At 40.1% G+C, this 21,984-nt stretch overlaps 1 protein-coding gene across 1 annotated transcript in view; it reads left to right on the top strand.

Moving 5' to 3' along the window:
- The first annotated feature begins 1,504 nt into the window (after positions 1-1,504).
- ube2h (ubiquitin-conjugating enzyme E2H (UBC8 homolog, yeast)) overlaps positions 1,505-21,984 on the top strand; it is a 32,809-nt gene continuing 12,329 nt past the window's right edge. Inside the window, exon 1 of the mRNA XM_042511155.2 lies at positions 1,505-1,782. Within this exon, the coding sequence (XP_042367089.1) occupies positions 1,730-1,782 (53 nt within the window). The 5' untranslated portion in view covers positions 1,505-1,729. The remainder of the gene's footprint in view (positions 1,783-21,984) is intronic.

Genomic DNA, 21,984 nt, shown 5'->3' with positions numbered 1-21,984 from the left:
TGTCCTGAAATCTTATGCGCCCCTGTGTACCGTGACCTGTGCAGGGCTTTTGCGTCTGGCCCCTGGCCAACTGTGATTTTGCAAAAGAAGTCCCTGTAAACATAACTTGCTGGTCTAGAGGGATGACAGTTACACAAACACTGTGTTCCCGAGAATATTCATTTTATACAAATTACTATTATATATTTACTATATTGAAGGGCGGTCTTGTCTATTAATCATGCATTAGGAAAAAAACATAGCTGTTATCAAAGCAGGTATGAGGCTGGCGTTAGAGCAGTGATATAATTATAGCCATTACTGTGCTCTTGTAAACATTCTCTTCCTTGGGTCTTATTTGTTTAATGTGCATTTCAACCTCACTTAATTCTGATTTAGCAATTGAACAGAAAGAAGAAAGAAATAAGCTGATTTAAGTCCCCAGAAAGATTCATCGATCAACATTTCTGCTACTGTTACTATCATGAGGTTTGTTTTTATATATTTATTTTTTATGGATGTTTTTGCTTCTTTTTTTCCATATTTTTTTGGGGTATTCTAACTTTTCTATTTGTTTAGGTTTTGGGTGTTTCTTATATTTTTTATAATGTTGGGTTTTTTTTAATTTTAGATGCTTTTCTTTAAAAAAAAATCCAGTTTCGGGGTGTTTTTTCTTTTTTAAATAATTTTGAGGTTTAAGGTGTTTTTTCTATTTTATTTTATTTTTTAATTGTGGGGTTTTGGGGTGTTTTTGTCTATTTTTCTAAATAATTTTAAATGTTTTGGTTGTGTTCTTTTTTGTTTTGTTTTTTTTTTAAAAAATTGCATTAGGTACTTTTACTTTTCATACTTTGAGTACATTTTCTTAATTATACTTTCTTACTTATACATAAGGAACATTTTTGGTGCAGGACATTTACTTGTAACACAGTATTTTCACAGGGTGGTATTAGTACTTTTTGTGAAGTAAAGAAGCTGAATACTTCCAACATCTGTATTCTTTTTTTGTGGGACTGAAACAAAACAACTTATATGGCAGCCTATGACTTTTGCACAGTTCTGTACTGCATGTCAAATTGCATGTTTACAAGCAATTTGATTTGAAATTTATTTTGAACATGTAAAAAAAAAGGAAAGAATGAACATGTTATCATCTACAAACATACAGATAAGTCTAAAAAGGAGTGGCACCAGGTGCAAACTTATGAAATCCCGCCCCTTCATCAGATATTGAAAAATAATTGACTCTCTCCCAGTTTAAAATAAACTGAATTTTCTTGAAATAAAAACAAGAGCTATATATAAACTATACATACCATATAAATATATGTAAACCTATTTACATTGTTGTTTACAGAAAAAGAGACAGAATAAGGAAATAATACAAAATAGTACAATAATTATTCAATAATTATACAATAATCCCCTGCACACAAAACCAAAGGTGTTCTAAAAAAAAACTACAAATACTGCCATTAATGGTGACGTTTGTCGCAGATATATGACGCGATCCGCGGAGGGATCCCAGCTTGTCAGAACCATGGTCAGACCGATGAGAGGCAGTGAACAGCAGAGGTCTAACGTTAGCTCATATTAGGACAGAGAGACATTGGACTGTGAAGACGTTTTGCTGTTAACATTTCCGAAAGCAAATGTTAACTTTCGGATAGTACCGTTTGCTAGACTGTCTAGCGTTTCGGAGGCTAGCTTTCGGTTTACTTACTGGTGTTCTGCGGTGGAAATAGGAAAAATGTCGTCTCCAAGTCCGGGTAAAAGGCGAATGGATACCGATGTGGTGAAACTGTATCCTTTCTGAACATAAACAACAGTGTCTCATTCGCTGTCTACTCAGCTATGTCCCCGTGTATGTGTAAATGTGATATGAGCTATTTGTTGATGCTGCTTGTTTATGTGGGTAACCCAAAGCAGAAGGAGCTTTCATTGTGAATGACTGATGTTTTTGTGTAAACAACATTTTGCTAGCAAAGCCAAGTGTTAGCTATTTCTGTCCTGCGAGGCTTCAGTCGCGTATCGGGACAGCTGTGTTAGCTAATTTTTCTATGAAAGCCGTTTTTCCAACTCTTGCATATTTGTAACGTTAGCGTTAGCTGTGTAGCTTGTTGTGTATGTTTGAAAACGACTGCAGAAAAGACGTTAACGTTATTCTCATTTTCCAGGAATGTGTGACATCTTGTTGCACCACCAATAGACCTGGCAGCGGTAGACTATTCAAACACCTTATGGCAATATGTTGTTTTTGTCAAGCCTGTTGTTGTCAAACTGCCTCTTTTTTACACGTTGACACGGAGCTTGTTTACATAACGTAAAGCTAACTGAAAATGCTGCTGTCTTTTGTTCTCTCGTGAAAACGTTGGCGTTATTGCAGCATTCATGGTCTTATTATCAGCTTGAAACCTTACTGAGGGTTTTGTGGTTGTGTTATTGCTCCTGCCACTTCAGATGTTACCTTGTAACGCTGCTGAGCTGGCTAGCTAGTCTGCTGGTTAATTTCAACATCAAAATGGCCACCTGATCTGTGTGTCTCACTGTACTTGAGTGTCTGCAGGCAAATATATTGAACTTGTATCATTTTGGAGTGGTTGCAATTTGTTGTTTTTTTTGGAAGTGAAGGAGACAGCTGTTTGTTAAGTGCTACAGCAGGTGTCATTTTCACTGACTAATGCTTGAACTTTTAGGCAACATCTAGTGTGTTCTGCTTTTCAAGTCACCATGTTTACTTTTGTGCTGCTGATTTATTTGTTCACTCAGGGGCTTACCGAGGGAGCTCCAAAATAACCCAGAACAATACATTTCCAGTCCATGCAATGTTCTAGAAGAACTGTATGAACAAGTAGTTTGTTTTTGTCCCAGCACAGTGGAAACCAGCTTAATGATTGGGTAGCCTGTTACTAGCCGGAAACCACAAGAGGGAGGGACTTACAACAGCTGATGGGATGGCTGTAGAGCTTAGTCAAATATGGGGTTAGAGCAGAGCTGGTCAAGATGAACCAAAAACAAGGGAAAGTTGTCCCAACAGGGTGAACAAAATGTTTAAAAATGAAAAGTTTGAACTTCCGGTTAAGGCGGCCATGTAACAAGACGTGTTTTTGACCGCTCCGCTGTTCGTGCTATATTCTTGCAAAAATTTATACTCTATACCGCATATTATAGTTTGCATTGTCTATGGGGACGAAAAATGAAAAGTTTGATAGTTTCAGCAGCTTGATTCTTTTGAGTACATTGAAAAATTGCTAGAATTGTTAACATATCTGACTTATGCAATACTGATTCTATATTTCACAAGACATCCTGCCTCATACAGGACGCATACAAGGTGCTTTAAGTGCTTGAAGTACTTGAATGTGACACTCAGAAATTAAAGTACTGGAATACCTTGAGAATCGGTAATTTTTAAACTTGAAACAGTACTTGAATATAATTTAGGAGAACAGAAAAATACATTATTTTATGAAATGTATTAGATAAATGTTTCAAACTAGATCGCCAATAAAGGTCATGCTTGCAATTGTTTTCCAGTAAGCAGGGGTTAGCTCAGAGAGGCAAAGGGTTGGTAAACACCAGTAAATAATCTGCACCAGGATGTTTCGTTAGCCTGCAAAACACTCACTACGCAGCAGTAATTTAGCAATAAATAACCAGCCATGTGTGCTTAACTGGATGGTGGAGCAAATTTATACAAATTCTCTTGTAACCAATGTTTGTGGAGAAAACAATGACATACTTAAATAACAATGAGTGCTTGAAAACGTGCTTGAAACTCCTTGAATTTAACTTGACCCTGTCTGTACGAGCCCTGCTCGTACCATCACATTAAAATATAAAAATATCAGTGGCCTATACATTTCAAACTGAGATAGATACATTTTTCTTGTTGTTTTGGCCTGTTGCCTAAGGCATTTTATTACATCTGCTAGCAAGCAACAGTGCCTGTTTGAGCAAGTTTAGCCCCCCCCCCCCCCACTCGACTAATGTCTAGGCTGTGGCAGCCATGACAGACTGGTGAAGCAGGCAGACCAGGAGTTTGGGGGATATCAGCAACCCTCCCACCCCCCACCCTGTCCTTCTTGAGCAACTTGACTGACAGGCAAGAGCAGGCTTGCTGTATCAACGACCACCTGCTCAATTCCATACAATGACTTATGTTTTTATGGGGGGGTGAGAGAGTGGTCAGCAAATGTTGCGGAAGACAGTCGTGTGTGTTTAAATGCAGATCTGCAGAACTGAGAATTACTGTCTCACATAGCACATTCTGGGTTAAAGTAGGGAGGGCTCCAGGTTACTGGTATGGGAAACAGTTCCTTCCTTCTGTTCGTGTCCCCAGAGCAAAACTAGCAGTAACAACCTCCTCTCTGTGCTCCCTATGCCTGCGTCTCCCCCTGGTGTAACCAAAACCCGAAACTCACACCGCCTTTTAGACAGGAGCAGCTTCTTTCTTATGGGCTGACACTGAGAGCCCTCGCGCATTAATTTGCTGCAGCCACCGGAGAGCTGAGAATCTAGAGCGTGGGCCATTAGGGAATTCATGAAAATGAATGTCAGAATGACCTCAGCATGCCGTATCACTGGGTTTAAGCTTTGTCCTAAGCCAGGCCGATGGATGGCAGCCTGCTTTCAGCACCAAGCATTCGGTCTTTGTGTTTGCATGCCAGTAGCTTGAACTCTTTGTACTATCTAATGACATATAGTCACGGAGAAGGCATTAAGTGTTGGTTTACACTGACTTTAAACTGGATTTTTCTGTGTATCCTTTACTCTTTCACACCCCTCCTTTACAAACATATAGCCCTGAGTGGCAAAAGACAACATATTTATTGGCCTGACTGTAGTCCCAAACCTCGAATAAGAGTTACTTCCAATGACCTGCATAACTTTTGCCCACCGGCTCTTCTGTTTTGCTTCGGGACATGTTGCTTTGACTCTGGAACACGGTGTTCTTGAACAAGACCCTAAGAGTTTGTCATTTCAAAGAGCTTTACATTCAGCTTGTTGTGCGGGGTTGACTGCACACGCTTTGTAGGTAGTTGTGCTATTATTTGCACGTATTCATCGTTTGACTCGCTTTACAAATGCTTTCAAGCAGTAAGCTGCTGGAATTTGAGCGCAGGTAGATTACAAAGGACTAAAGCCTATTTTGAATACAAGCTCTTGTTATGTCTGGCCTATGGATTTTAATGTAGAGAATGGGACAGGAAAGGAAATGTGTGGAATTGTCTTTGCAACTGTTTATAATAGTCGAGAATGACCTGAAGAGGAAGAAGACATGTTTGTACAAATGTGTGTTTTTAATCAAAAGGCAGTTATTTATCATGAAGCACCTCATACTTGTCATCTAACAGAACTTGATAATTAAATACAAATATTTTATATTCAACTGAAGTTAATTTTAATTTAGACTGGTTAAAAAAAATGTAGCCCTGTTTACACAGAGATCACACCATAGGGCTGCCACTAAGTCCTTTATAAATCCCCTCTTTATGCCTCCTTTTATACACAAACAAACATCATGCCACTCCAGTGTGTGATTTTTAAATAGCATTTCGGCATTGTGGAATCAAAGAGGCGCGGGGTGTGATGTTTAACAGTGTCGGCCTCTCGTGTGACGTATAACATACATGTCGGCAGTGCTTTATAAACAATAACAATGGCAATAAAAATAGTATACCATCCCTGTTATATGCTGGTTGATCTTGTCTTCTGCCTGGAGGTTTAAGAGCTAACCCTCTCATTGCTTTTTTTTCGGCCACTGCTCTTCTTTATGTAAGCCGCTAACTGCTACTAGTTGCTTTTTAAATTTCCTGCGTTGGGTTGCATGCATAGCATTGTCAAAACATCACACCTGTCCTGCCGGTGATCCTGTCCTGCTGACTGTCCTGTTTACACAAACACCATTTGGACACTGTTACTACTGCCAGTGGCAGCTTAAAAGCGAGACAACGCTGTCCCCCCCATTCTGCGATTGCACCTAACATGCAGAACAGCGAAGTGGCGTAACGACGCAATATTCCCACCTTGAACAGGCAGTGGAAAACGGACTTCTGGATTCTGTATGTGTTTTACATAGTTAAACAATCACACTGCACAATTTGTTTGACATGAAATTTAATAAGTAAAAATCTATAAGTACCCTGCAAAAAAAATGTGCTTGTAGCGTCAAGTAGCTGTTTGAGACTTTTTCCTCAGATCAGTAAACGTTGCTCTGTCCCGCTGTTTGAAACTGCACTTGGTCCTGATGAAGTGTTTATCTCTACAATGACATGTGTCCAAAGCCTTGAGGTGTATATATGTTCATATGCAAAATCTCATTACATCAGACATTTTTATGAAAACAAAACTGTGTCTCAGCTGTACTTTTCAACCTTTCAATTGCTGCCGGAAGGTCTAAAAGTGATTGGATAGCAGTTCGGTGAAGCATGGCCACTGATGAATTGTATCAGCGACTGTGGAGAGTTGTTGGGAGGGATGCTGCACGTTTCATCGGCCCCAGCATCCATCATGATGCCTGGTGTATTTACAAGTTTATATGGGCCTCATTATTTTAACCCAAATTAGCTGTATGATCCAGGTATGTTGATTGTTGTGTTTGTGCTTCATGTTTCTTCAAGAATCCATTTTTCTTTGGAAAGGCAGAACTTGGCTTTCAGTAATCCTGATTTATTCAGTTGTCCACAATCAGGGGGTAGGCTTCTAGGGGTAGTGACCACCTCCTCCCTTTTTTTTTTTATATTTTAATGCCCCCCACTCCCTACCCCACCACATCCCTCCATCCTCCCCAAGTGAAACACCAATCCTGAGCTTTATCCGCACTCCGCTTGGTGTTTCGGCCCCATTGTGCCCTTGCAACATGACATCCGGACAGCATCAGCAGTGAAGTCTTTTGTGTTTCCCGTTTACAGAAGCCCCTGTGACCTCCACCTCCCGCTGCTGTGTCAGACCATGTCACACAGTCACAGGCAGCTAATCTGCACCCAGCACTATTATTGCGGGGCTGAACCAACTAGACGCAGTTTACTGTAGCAAAGGAGCCAGCAGTTTTTTTCTGCCTGTTCCTGACTGAGAGGTTGATTGAATGAATAGGAGCATGATGGGAAGAGAATGAGGAAAGCTCTGGTCTGGTGATAGAGTTGCATAAATGAACAGAATGCTTTGTTGTTATGATGTAATAGAAATAACTTAACAGCAGTAGATACAAAGAAGCTAAGGGGTTTACAGAAACCTTGCAAGCCACAGTACCATCCAAAAATGGCATACACTGTTGGGTTAAAAGCACAGGAACAATACAAAACAGATGTGGCAATTTATTCACAATCAAATAACACAGTGTTTTAAAGGGAACTGAGAGTATGTCTGATGATGGGCCATGTTTTTTCCTCTACTTTGCCCTGCCTTAGTAGGTGTTAGCCACACAGTTAACCCTAAAGCCCTGTTATCACTTTGTAGCATGTTTATTGTGGCTCCAGGTTAATATATAATCTGTAGTAAGAAGCTCAAACACTGACTAGGCCACCTGCTTTACATGATCAGCCAGTGATGATATGGAACGTAGACTGTGCAAATAATGGACATAGCTACTGTGATGTTACCCACTGGTTTGTAAACTGCTGTTTGGAAGTGTTGAGTTTGGCAATTTGGCTGTCGCCATCTTGGTATTTTAGAGCCAGAAGTGACCTTATTTGGACAAGAGGTTGGAGGGAAGGACCTGACTGGAAGCCAAGGACAATATCGGCAGACAGCCTGCCACTCAACTGGCCCCAATATTAAACATGTGGGTGTCAGTGGGGATCTACTCTGTTTTGGAGCCAGCCTCAAGTGAGCATTCAGTGGACTGCAATTTTTGCACTTCTGCATTGGCTTCATTTTTCAACCTCAGAGGTTGTGGCTTGGTATTGAATTATGAGAATTATGAGCTGGAAAAAAACGAATTTCACAGTCACATATTCCAGACCTGGAATGTCATGGAATCAGTAAAATTCTCAAAAGTTTTGGATAAGCAATTATATTTTATTGCATGTAATAAAATGAATTGTTACAGTAATCTTCTATATATAACCTAATGTATACATAATATAACGCAGAATTCATTTTCTGTGGTTGTTGACCTAAAGGAGCTCTAATATTTGTTGATGCGGGAGGTTTTTGCATTACTCAAGTTTCTACTTTTTCTTCCTGCATTTTGTCTCTCCATTGATGTATGCAGTCTAGCTCTTGACCTTTTCCATAGTTTGAAGAATTAAGTATTTAAAGTATTGAAGTATTTGAAGTGAATATAACCAGCTACTGCAGTGTTTCCCACAGAATTAGAGTGTATGTGTGGCAGTAGCTAATGATGTGTTTGCTTTGTATCATTCTGTGTCCACTCTCTAAATGTTAAGGTTTATGTGGGTGTGTGAGTACAGCACAGGTGTGGCGCTCCATGAGTTTTGTTTTTCCTCTGCAACAGTTTGTGAGTCCCAGGGTGAATAATTGATCCCTTGATCCATTCAGAACTGTTTAGATTGATAGACGAGATGAGCCGCTGCTGCGATTGATTGCAGACTTTAAGACCCAGCACAATGAACGGCTAAGTTTCACTTTCCATGCGTCTGATTTTCTGCTGCTCCGTCTGTGCCCAGAGTGTGCTCTGTGCTCCGACAGTGTGGTGCGATAAATAATAATTGCAATTATATGTCCACGGTGCTCCTAATGGACAGCCCAGGTCCAAAAACAGAAAATGTGTTTATGGCGGCAGATGTTATAATTGTGGCAGGCCGCCACAAGTAAATGAATTTGTGGGAAAGCCAGTGTTACTTGTAGATATTAGAGAATGTTGCTGTTTAACTGTCAAAAGATACTTAACATTTAGAGTAGAGTACTATGTAGTTCTGTTAGTGATATATGTTGTGAGTGGTCATGGAAGTTTTATCATGGGTCCTTGAAAAGGAATGAAAACATTTTTGAATTTTTGTCCATGAAAATGTGTAGGAACCCTGTAGGAGGGCTTAACTGAGATATTCGTGCTCCTGGGAAGGCTGATAATATAATCCCTAGATTCAAATAGTTTTGTCTTGTTTACAGTCAAATATAGTGCATGCCTTAATATTTATGTGTTGCGGCTCTTGGGCTTTGTTCATGTGGAAATTCATTTAAAAAAACAGTGTAATTGCAGGATAAAAGCATTCTTCTCCTCCTCTTTGTCCTAGTTATCTCTTTCTTTCTTTTTATACTTTTCTATTTCTACATCTCCCTTTTTGTGATTGAGTGTACATACGCCTTTCTCTGCATCCATGCAGGTATAATCATGGTACATCATCCAGCCCCAACTATGCTCCTGCTCTTTATTTCTTCTTGAGTGAACATAAGGTAACTTAGTAAATTGTATGTGAGGCCCCCTCTATTTGGGTGGGGGGGGGCTTGATTGACAGTCCCTTTTTGGGGGTCCAGGAGCAAGGCATCTCTGACAGTTAAGAGATTTGAGGCCCTCACTGTTAATCCCGCAGTGCAAACAGTGACGCTTCCTGCACGCATGGCTGAGTTCCCTTAGAAAAACAGATGGACTGAAGTTCCTCTCTTTGTTTCACATGATTTTTTTTTCTCTGGCGCTGGGGAGCTCAGCCTGCCTCTGCCTCTGCTGCTCACGTGCACTGCTGCTTTAATGGGGAAAATTGAAGTAGTGACGATAGGAAAGTGACATGTTTGTTCATACATTGGCATATGGGCCTGTGACACTGAGCCCAGTTGTCTAAAAATGTCGAATGAAAAGATGCCTCATCAAAAAAGTGCAACCTACAATGTCCACACCCCACACTTGACTCTAGCTTGTAATCTCCTTCTGTGCATCTTGTCTGTATCAAGTTGATAAAATTAGTCAGCGTGTCTGTCTCTCACTACACTGAAATTCAGGTTTGTTGGCAGCTTTCTCAACATGTCAGTGTTGAAATTCAGGGTTTTTTATCTTTACAACAGACAGCAGATCTTGTCTCTCAGTAGATTTTGCTCATTAGATGGTTGCTTCAGATTCAGGCCATTGTTTCTCCTGCCCTGGCTCAGTTTTGTGATCATTAATGATAATTTCGTTTGTGTGTGCATGCACGCAGGCTCAGGCGCGTGCATGCACATAGAGTCTCTGTGCTATTGCTGTAAATAGACTGTTGATTTAGTGAAGGGCTGAGAGGAGGAGCAGCTGAGGGATTCACGTTTGATTGCAGTGGGTGGGCTCTCATCTCTCACCAGAGAAGACAAAGAACTTAGCCTGTGCAGTACTGTGCTGCTCCAGCTCTCACACAGGGAGGTAACCATCAGCTAACAGTATAGTCAGACCTGTATTTAATGGAAACTAAATTGCAATATTTTGGGTTAAGTGTTGAGCATCGAGTTTTGTTTTTTTGTTTGATTCTGGGTTTTTTTCAACGTACATTTTATAAAAAGTAGGTCTTTGTATTTTTTCCACTGAACATGCAAATTGTGGATTGCAAAGGCAGCTTTTACATTTATGTATATTTTCAAAGCTGTTACTTTAATTTTAGTTGAAAATGTTTATCGCAAGGTGTTTAAGCTTCAGGCTAGATTGTATGCCTCTGTTTACACATCTCTATCTGAGAATACATGCTATTATTCACACTTGTGAAAGTGAGTACAGTATGTTGAACATACATACGAGACTACTTGTTTTATGTGGGCTTTTTTGTTTACTGCAAAGTAACTTATAATTACAGTAGTAGATGTAATCCTTTGGCTTATTTTATGGGAAATGTGTTTAAATTCTAGATGCTAACCTTTTGATTTTCAAAGCAGAAATGAAACTGAGGTATTCTGAGTTAATTTACTTCTAACCACCATGCAGCGAGTGCAGCACTTAACAGCTACCAGACATTTACATGTGGATTTCTGTGAGTCAGGCCTTTGGGGCCATGCGTCCATTGATATGTAAAACATGCTGGAAGGTTTTCTTTTGCACAGACCGCACACGCTGGCGTCAAGTGCTCCATCAGAATTTAAACCTTTACAGCGTCAGAGCAAGCGGGCTGTGAGCTGACCTGCTTTTTTTCCATATTGCTCACAGAAGTGTTAGTTACCCCATAAACAGAACAGCAACAAAACATACTATAACCTGTCAAAGTGGTTGGGAGAAAATTGTATCAGCAGAATGGCAGCCTTTTTACTCATGCTGTAGGCCTTTATGCCCTATTAGTTTTGGGGTAATTGTTAACAAACTGAGCTCAAGTGCATAACGTGTGCTGTGGTGCAGTTTTCAATATTGGCCAAAGCTTTATGACTATGATCATAAGTAATTCAAAATTTGACCATCTGATCTAAATCTTTCAGTTAATTTAACTGCTTTACTTCATTCCCCAAGATAACTCGTGAGGCAGCAGTGGCTGGCAGAAGAACAAACATGATGACAGAGGAACAGGGCTGTTTTGTTCAGAGTTAAAGTTTGTCACGTATGTTAGCAGTATCACAGGTGCTGAGCTAGTGGCGCATCTCTGACAAGCCAAATAGCGTTGGTAAAACCCTCATTTGCAATGTGAAACTGCTTTATTAAGTGTTTTTACCAGTTTAAAATACCTGTTCCATTTGTTTTGGAAAGGAAGAGATCTCTGTGGATAATTCAGCTCCCACTAAAAAAAACCTCGTGAACAATGAACGCTGAAGGAAATCTTATTGGGAGATATTTCAGCTGGTTGCAATCTGCAATCCTCACTGCTAGATGCTACTAAATCCCCCTAAATCTTATACACTGGACCTGTAAGTCCTAGTAAAAGTGAGCTTTATCACGACTTTTCTGGCCGGGGGATTACATCACATTCTGTGGCAAATTCATTTGTTTTGCTATGAGATGGAATAATAACATGTGCTTAATCTGTTTACAAGTATACTGTAGTACTGGTTATTAAGCCCTTAGTTCCCCAGATGTACTTAGTAAAGGGTAGATCTCTCCTATCTCTGGTGAGATCATGCCAGGAAAAATAGAAAGTGAGAGCAGCTGGTATCACCACAAGCTATGTTAGTATGATACAAATATACCTATTTTCAGTGATCAGAGACAGCCAAGGCAGTCTAAACCAGCCAGGATGCCCTCGCCACCTCACGCTGGAGCTGAGAACAGCCAGGCCAAACACTGACAAGGAAGGAACAAGGCTGAGGAGTCACGGTCCTTGCACAGCTTGTCTAAATCAGATTTGGGAGCTTGAATAACTGGCTGTATGCATTTCATTAGCGTACACCCTGCACAGTGGAGGAGGCCGCAGTTTCCAAATTAGTCAAGCAAACACATTTAAACTCCTTATCACTGTTGCACCTCTGTTCTACCGCACATGTAAAGCACCCTAAACCAACATCTGTGACCTTTGAGTTCTGTCAAGCTGGCTTGATTATTAGCTACCTCTCAGCCATGTCCAAAATTAAACGTCCTCATTTATGATAAACTTGTGAAAAGTAGTATCTACAGGGTTCCCACAAACATGAAATTTCTAGAAAAGTTACAACATTCGAAAAACTGTTTTTCAGGCCTGGAAATAGTTTGGAATTAACAGAATGTTTTGGAATAGTTTTGAATAAACATTGTTCTGGCAGTTTAAATGATATTCATAAAATTCCCAAAACATCTCTAACATTACATGTAGTATGTTGTATTTAAAATCTAGTGCTGTGCTGTGTGACCACTGATTGATCTTTGGTTTTCTATCCCCCAAAAAGAGGCACGCCCTTCACATTTGCAAAGTGCTTATATGTGCTGGTCTGCTCTACTGGCAGAAATGTGAAATATTATGGAAAAGTTTTGAAAGTCATTGGTAAAAATGTGTGGGAACCCTGTATCTAGGCTGCTGTTGCTATAATATTTTTCTGCCACAGTGCTCCTTTTCAGAATTTTGTCAAATATAGTTAGCTAATTTTATCGAAGTGATTGACTTATGTTGTTTGTTTTCACTTTGATGTAGCCCTAAGGGACTTCTTGCTTAACTCATATCGACAGTGCATCTCATTTTATTAGAGAACTCGAGCAACAAGCAAGCTGCATGTTGATTAGTAACAGCTCAGTAGATGTAAAAAAAAAAGAAAGAAACATCTGAAATATGGAAGATAATTATAGTCGTACTATCATCATTGTAAATTAAAAAGTTGTATTGAGCCATCTATAGTCTGGATGAAAGGGAGCTGTCATTAAACTTGGCTTCTTGACTGATTCATTCTCATTTTTCGTCCCCTTTTAGCTCACCATGTGTTCACAGGATTATCTAAGTACTGAGTCAATGAGCTGGGGTGTGAGGAGGTTTCTGATGGCTGAAATGGCTCAGTCAGGCTCCAAATCTGCATTAAAATTGAGCAGAGAGACTTGGACTTAATGAGCAATAACAGAAAGTAAACAGCCTGGGGAAGACGTTAATGCCTCAGTATGAGAGCGAGTGTTGGAGATGGAGAGCGTAGAAGAGTGGGTCAGTGGGGTTGGCTGGTGACGGCTGCAGTGACGGTGTTTGTTTGGTGTTGAACTCATTAAATCACACTCTCACAGCAACACAGTGCCTATCACTCGCTCTGCCTGCTGTGTTGGGATGGTTGCTGTGCTACACTGGCTGCCTCTGTTTTCAGCCCGCTGAGTGTAGCAGAGGTCACACGGTAATCCTGCTTGGCTCAGTGCAGTGCACTAATGCATAAAAAGTTTAATGCAGAAACACAGGCCACATTTACATAAAGACGAGGACTTTAAAAGAAACAGTCCACATGTATTGATAGAGGTGTATGCTGGCAGAGACAGCAAATGAACAGACCACTCATAGTCACACTTAGACATGCAAAATTAATTTTTCCTCAGGCTGTCTTTGAAAACCAGAGAGTGGGCATTGAGCCCATTTTAGGAGGCAGAAGAAGGAACAGCTTTGTTGTTGGTGTAATGTTAGTATTGACTTTGTTGTCTCTTTCATTATTGTTTTTTAAATGTACAAGGCTGCTTTCTGTTGTCCTTGTTACAAAATCTAGCCCACTGTCTTGAGTTAGTAAGCCTTTTTTCTTTCCATCTTTTGTAGGTAAAGAATATTTGCTGTCTTTTCTACACTTGAATCTCTTTTTACGGAGGAAGTCTACCCATTGCTCACACTCTGAGAACAGCTGCTATATTTCCTGCCTTTCATCTGCAAGGCCTTTGATTGTACATTGTCGCTACAATCTGTGTGTAAGGGAGAGAAAACGAAAGAGAGATCACTGCCTTAGAGTTCTTTATCACTAAAAAAAGATGTGATCTTGAACGGGTTACTTTCTGTGAAGGTTATAGTGTTTCTTCTGCCATTTAAAACAGCTAATTTTGATAAATTAACATCATCCACCCCTAAAAAAAGACCCTTCTCATACCATGGTATCTGTCTATCCAAGGCCACAATACCGTCCAATGCAAAAAAATAATTCTGTGCAGAAAGCAAGAACCTCACTTTATGTAGATATGCAGCAAGGCTTTTCAGTTCAGAAGGTTTGCATTGTGGAAACCTTAACATGAGGTGCTGTCTTATAAGTCGCATCTTATCAACAAAGGTGCTCCACACGGCTGTTTACTTGGCTCCTGTTTTTATTTATGTTGATAATGTCCCCTGTCATATTTCTGACATGTTGATGCATCTTTATACTGATGACACAGTTTTATATAATGCTGCATCTAATTCGGTTGCTTTTCTGTCAACTCTTCAGTCTAATTTTTACCATTTTACAAAGAAAGAGCTCTTAAGAACAAAACTGCATAAGGCCCCAATAAGACAGTGTGTTTTGCAAGTTGTGAAATGCAAGGTGCATCACACTGCCTTTGTTGTTGAAACCTGCCTTGATCAGACAGAGCACTTTTTGCAGCTTGCTGCATCTTTTTATATATAATTACCTCTCCTTAGCTTAACCTCTATTTTGCTGTAAAGTAAACTCACAGATCTGTACACTAAAATCTGGATGAAAAATGTACAGATTATCCATTGACGATAGGAGGCTGTTTCCATATATTGCGTTGAAAACAGGATAGTAGAGATTCATGTAGGAACATGAGACCCTCAGAAAGAGGAGAAATCACAGGAAGTGCCATGAGCTAGTCCTGGAGCTTCGTCTAGATGCAGCTGTTTCAAGGCTTATTTTAGGATGAGTCAGAGACAGTTTGACAATCTGCTGTGAATCGTCAAGCCTGATTACGGTTCATAAAATCTCCAAAAGTTGCTGAGGCTACAATTTGTTCAGATATGTCTTGCAGCTTGCTTAGGGTGACATTAAAAGCAAGCTTACGCCAGTTTAACACAAACCACGTATGCTACTACTTGTTGTCATGGTCACCACAACCCTGCTGTTTGACTGAACAAAAACATCAATGACGTCAGACACTTTTCTACTCTGAGGTCTGAAGTTTTTTTTTAACAAGAGGTGTTCAGGGCGCTGCTGCACAAACCCAAAGCACATAGAGCTAATGAGGAGCTCAGCAAGACAAAAGCCACAAGCAAAACGCTTCATTCTCATTAAAAACAATTGCAAAAAGCAGCCCAAAATGTGCTCTGTCTGATCGGGGCCTAAGAATACGTTTGTGGAATTTTCCAATGAAAAATCTCTTGCTTATATTGACCTGTCAGTCACATGGAAATCTGGATTGACTCTTAATGGTTTACTATATAAGCAAACATTTTCTCAGAGAAGTCAAAGCCAGAAACAGGTTTTGCCCGTTTATGTGTCTGCACACACTCAGGCCCAATCATCCTCATCCTCATCATCATCATCGGCCTGCAGTCCACAGCAATGATGTCATTCACATCCACAGATCTGCCTGCAAGGCTAGATCAGCATTCACCAGGCTGAACTCTTTTCTCTCATTATCTCTACATCACTGTCTCTCTGCCTCTCATTTGGAATTACTCTTTCCATGTTTCTTTTTTGCTCTATTCCTTAACCACTCTGTGTATCATCTTCTCGTGCTCATTTTCTCTCTGTGCTTCATCCCTGTGCTCTGTTAGCTGACCTTATTCTACCCGCACGTTTTATGTTCCTCTTCCCCGCTGGCTTTTTGGGGGGTTACAGACTATTAGTGTCTTTCAGGCAGATGTCTTGGCTTTACTTTGCTTCTTATGTTCAGTCTTTGATAGTCTTCTTCTCTGGTTAGTGTCATTGATAACTGAAAATTCTGCATGGTGTCAATAACCAAACCCTCTCCCAGTGCCTCTGGGATTATTTGATTTGCTGCCTTTTCTGTTATTTCAGCCTAGTCCAACCAGAAGCTCAGTACCTTCCCTTTAAAAGGATTACTTGAAGCTGGAGGTGTCATCAGGTGGTCAGAGTATTGTATTCTCGGATGTAAATAGTCTAAACTGGCCTACGTGGACAGTTGTGGTCGTGTTGAATTTGATTGTGCATGCGGATGACACAAAGTGTAAAGCCTGTCAATACTGGATGCTTTAAATTTACTGCATTACTTGTTGATAAAGGGATATTGTGGGCTTTTCTATCCCTTCCTTTGCTCAAAGACATCTCAGATAAAGAACTGCTTTGGAAAAAGCCTTTGCCTCCCATTTACCAAATCAACAATTTCTGTCTCCAAAGGGGAAATGTTTAAGCATGGTCGACACCACATTGTTTGACATAGTGCTGTTTATGATTCCCCATCATGTTTGTTTTCTATACTTAGAAAGGGGCTGGTGAGGTTGGGATATTTTGATCCAGGGTCAGGCAGGGATAGAGGCCCAAATGGACCAGAAGGAAAACAAGACATGTCTAGACCACAACCGTAAATGCTATTTACTGCATATTTTTACACATAAGCCTTTAAATGTGCTTTATAAAATCCAAAATCAGGATAACATTGGCCTTAGTGCTTGGATAAATTTCGACTAATTGGTACCTTTTCTTTCTACGCAATGTTTTTAAGTGTGAGTGTTGTCAAAGCCAGTATGTCATTATATAGAAAAAGACTTGCAGTGAAATGTTGTTAAAACACAGGAGGCCATATTGGTGTTGCAGTTCAGGGTTGTCTGACACAAAGCGACGAGGATGTGTGTATGTTCCTCTGGATTGATTGGACTCTGTGTATCAGATTATAAATGTGTTTATAAGGATATTGACCTGGGGCTATCCACAGATTATGACTTATCTATACTAATCCAAGGTGGGGGGATGGACAGGTAGTCATTATAAAGGGAATGGGTTACAAGCAAATGCATTACCTTGATCAGAATGTGTTGAAACCATCTTGGTGAGGTGATAATTAGTGTGTTTAACCTCTCCCACCCCCCTCCCTAACATAGACCCTTTTTTATCTTTATCTTTTTTTTCTGAGGGAGCAGGTGATCTTGAGGGGGAGATGGTAGGTCAATACTTTATGCCAAATGCAAGTGGTATACATTATCTGAAAGTTGGAAAACTGAAGATAACTTTGAAATGCACAGCACAGCACTGTTTGTCAACTAAAGAAGCCTAAAGAATATTTTAGAGAAATCTGTGCTGTGATTTGGTTAAGTAATACTTTTGACTTTTACTTTAGATTTTTCCAAGAATTGCATTGTATAGCAATTGGATGACGGGCGCTTCTCTTCTGGAAACTGCTGAGAATCCCCCTTATTGTCAGTGTACCTATAAAAGCCATGCATCATCTAAATGCTCCAGTTATCTAGTTTGTGGTTGTAAAGTTTCATAAGGCTGTGATTATCCTAGAGGTCATAATAAGTCTTCTTTTACAGTGAGGTTTAAGGACCCTTGTATGCAGAAATATTCCGATACAGTTGGTGAAAAGAACACGTTTTTACTGCCTGAGAAAAACATCTTGATTTTTTGCCGAAAAATTTCATGAGATTTGCAAAAAGCGAGCATGTCTAGAAAGGGGACTCCCATGGGTACCCATAAAAACCTGTTTTCATTTTCAGAAATCTTGAGTTAAAAGTTCAGGGGACGCCCATGAAAAAGGCCATACCAGTTTATCACTTGCCAAAATTTGGCCTAACTTAGGAGCTTTATTGAACCCCCTTTCCAGCAAGCGAGCCAGTGGATTCTCCAGGCCTTCGTGTTGCATATGATACCAGCAACCTATTCACTCTAGCTCTAGAACAGCCTGCTACAGCAGCTGAAAGACAGTAAAGTCGGCTGAGGACACCAGTGTCCAAGGGGGAGTGGGCGAGGTTAAATGTCCATTAATGTACTGAATAGAAGACATTTATTTTGTTAGTTAGTGACAGATACTTTGGATTTGATTTTTCGAAACCACACTATAATTGATATGGGATGTTCACATGCCAGAAAAAAAGCCGTTATAGTAGTAAATACCAGCATATACCAGCTGTTACAAGGGGTGAAAAGGTCATTGTTACTGGGTTTGTTTGACTTCACTTGACTAGAATTTAGACCCTGCAGCGCTTACATAAAATATTTTAATGTCTCAAATAGAAATATTTGATTGATGTTAATTTAATCACACTGCACAACCGCGTTTCTGTCTTGCTTTCTTGTCAGCTGTTTGGATGAAACCAATTTGCCCTCATGTTGAAATGCAATGTGTCATCTTTGTTTCAAAACCCCAAACAAAAAGACAATGCAGCATACTTAATTGGTATATACTGAAAGTCCTGCCCGCCCGGTTTTGTGAAAATCTTTTTCTCCCTGTTCGACCGGCTGAGCGCCTGTTCGTCAGCTACACTCTCAATGCATCTTTCACTCCATCAAACTCTATAGAATTTACAGGCTCTACCAGGAACTCCCTTCTGTTTTAAGAGAAATGCCAAACTCCCTCATGAGGGGAGGGAGCTGCTGTTGAAAGTGATTTGTTGTTGTTTCAGTGGTTTGAGGGGGTGAGTGCTTGGAAGTTTTGGTCTCCCGGTATTAAACACAAGACTGGTAGATTAGACTGTTGGCTCATGATGGCATGGCAGATGGCCAGAGTCCTGTCAGGCTGAATTTATAGTTTTGGGATTGGCCTTTCTGAAGATACGGATGAGAAGAGAAGGTAAACGCCAGAGATTGTTCCATAAGATAAAGATTGGGGGTGATGTGTGTGCATGTTGCTGCTAAGGTTTTTCATCCAAGAAAATCAACAAAACCACACTCTTATTAATATTAATAACAGAGGGGGTTTGTAAGGAGGTTGGTGTTGGTAGGTGATTGTATTTGTGATGACAGGAATAGATGTAAGGTTGAAACTGAACGTGGTCATTTGGTAAATTAAATCATCTTTTCTAGCCATATTTTGACCACTCTTTCGCATGACGAGTCACATTCACCCATTTACGCACACATTCATGTACTGGTGGACAAGGCTACTGTGCAAGGTGCCACCTGCTGCTCAACCATTCACACGCACTTAAAACAGCAATAAGGAGCAATGTGGGGTTTAGTATCTTGCCCAAGGACACTCGACATGTTGAATGGAGGAGCAACGGTCAACCTTGCAGTTAGAGAATGACTTGTAATTGTGAGTATTGGCTGTATTTAGAGCTTACAAGTGATATTAATGCTTCAAGCCAACGTGAAGGCATTATGTTTTCGGGATGTCTGTCTGTCCAGTTCTTGTGAACTTGATATCTCGAGAACAACTCAAGGGATTTTTTTAAAAATTTGACACAAACATCCACTCAGACTTAACAGTAAACTGATTAGATTATGGTGGGCAAAGGTCAGGGTCACTGTGACTATGCATATGTCTCATTCTTTTGAATGCAAAGTCTCAAGAAGGCCATGAGTGAGTTTCCTCAAATTTGGTACAAACATCCTCTTGGACTTAAAAATGAACTGATTTGGATTTGGTGGTCAAAGGTCACTGTGACCTCATAAAACATGTTTTTGGCCATAACTCAAGAATTCACATGCTACGTATAAAATATTTCATACAAGCTTCTAATCGGATTTCATAATCAAGTGATCATATTTTATAACCAAAGGGTCAAAGGTCAGTTTGATTGTTACATCATCAACTTCAGATTCTAGTTTTGTGTTTAACTTGTGTTCACATATCATGCGAGTGTAACAGTATGTGAGAAGTCAGTCGGTGCAATTTGAGCTACTCCCTTTCCCTACCTCCTCCTTCGCTCACATGATCTCACTATGGCTACACGAATATTTACAGATCATGAGGACCCCGACCTTTGCATTACTGCATGCTTGTGATTTTGCTGTGAACTCATGCTGTAAAGTATCCTGCAAACACATACTCTAAAACATCAACCAAATCTCTTAAGGGGTAAGGAAATAATGTCATTGTGCACAGGTAGAACAGGTTATCTCTGGCTTCTTAGTCAGTTTGGCCAATGTCAATTAGCCTGCAGCATAATCAGTGTTGATTCAACCCCATTAATAGCTTATCCCCCATCATGCCTCACTGCCTTCCTCCATAATAACATACACAGTCCATACCATCCCCCCTCCTCGGTGTTGCTTCCCTCTCTCCTGTGTCCATACACACATTCACTCACACACCAGTAAAGTCACTACTATAACTGTTAGGTGCATTAGATGCCCTTACATGAAGGACAGAATGTAATAAGCTGCAGAATGTTAACATAATGCATGTAGTTGGATGTGTCTGATTGGAGTCTCCCTCTTGCATATGACTAATTGTCTATTTTGTTAGCATGCTTCAGATACTTATTGTCCTCCTGGTGTTTTCAGTTATTTGTTCTGCTTCGGACATTACATCAAAGAGCCTCCGAATGTCTCTTCAACTCCAACACGCGTCTGAACAGAGAGCTTCCTCTTCTGTCTGACAATGACACATTTCCTTGCAGAAGCCACTGATTCAGTCTGCTCTTTGCAGACTCAACGAGAGCTTAAAATAACCTCCAGTATGATTTAACCCTTTGGGGGGTCAGTGCTTCTGCTAATGGGATTCGCACTCAATCAGGATTGACAAGCCAGCTGCTAACGTGTAGCATGGAAAATAAGAGTTTTAGCCCATGTCCTGCACCTCCTGTCTCTAATGTGTTCTGCCAGTCTTTCATTTTGTGATAATTTCCCTCCCTCTATTTTCCTCTTGTTTATTTTCTCTTTAAGTCTCTTTCTGCTTCAATTTGATTTCCTGTGCTGCTTCCCTGTGCTCACATGAAAGGGAAATAATTTCCCTGTGATGATTTTGTGTTTGAGTGGAGATCAAATATAATCACAGCGAGCCAACATTATATGCTCATAGCTGTGATGCTGGATTTGCCAAATAATACACTGAATAAAATCATTCTTAAGGGATTGTTATTATTGTAAATATGCCTGTAACTAGAGTATAAACTTCTCCTGTGGTAGATGATGTGGGTAAATACAGGTTTCCTAAACTTCAGCCTTATAATAGGTTCAGAGTTGAATAACATTAAAACAGAAACGTAGTCACAATCATAAGTTAAACCTTTTTTCTTAACTTTTTTGTCAGTACCAAGATTCTTGCATCTTATTTGAATGTAAAACATGAGCAAATCTGGTGTTACTATTAATCTCTCACACTGTAGTTGTCCTCTAAGCATCTGTACACCCAAATGTTTACAGAATCTACGTTATCTGCAGTTTGCTACGTGGGGAGGGTGATATTTTAACGCAGTTTGAGAGCTTCTGCCTTAGTATAGATCAGTGTCCTGCATTGATCTGAATTTCAAAGACCTGCTCCTGAACAGGAGCTGCAACATGCATTATTGCACCCACCCTGCCACCCTCACATATAACCAGTTAGTTCTGTAACCTGACCTGTCAACACAAGATGCACAGCCCGACCCCAAACCACAAAACCTATTAAAACCATGCGCTGTTCAATTAATTTGGTTAGGCAGCACTTTTAAAGTGGTCATTTTTGGATATTTCATAAATGTGAAACTAAAGTACTTAGAATCTGTTGGTCGACCCCTACCCAAAATACCAACCTTGAATCTTCAAAACCAGTGGGTCACATCAAAGTAGCTACGTTAATTACTTTTAAACAGTCTATGGTAGAGATGGGGCTAACAAAGCGAGAAACATTGGATTCTGCAGTAATTTAGGTGGTAACATGAACTTAATCTCTGGCTCTCTTTGTGAGGAGATGGACTGCATTTCTCGGAGGGGACTTGT

Source organism: Plectropomus leopardus, chromosome 22, assembly GCF_026936395.1.
Source record: "Plectropomus leopardus strain MGB_pleo_1.0 chromosome 22, ASM2693639v1, whole genome shotgun sequence".
Classification (NCBI taxonomy): domain Eukaryota; kingdom Metazoa; phylum Chordata; class Actinopteri; order Perciformes; family Serranidae; genus Plectropomus; species Plectropomus leopardus.
This window is presented reverse-complemented; position numbering and strand designations above follow the sequence as displayed.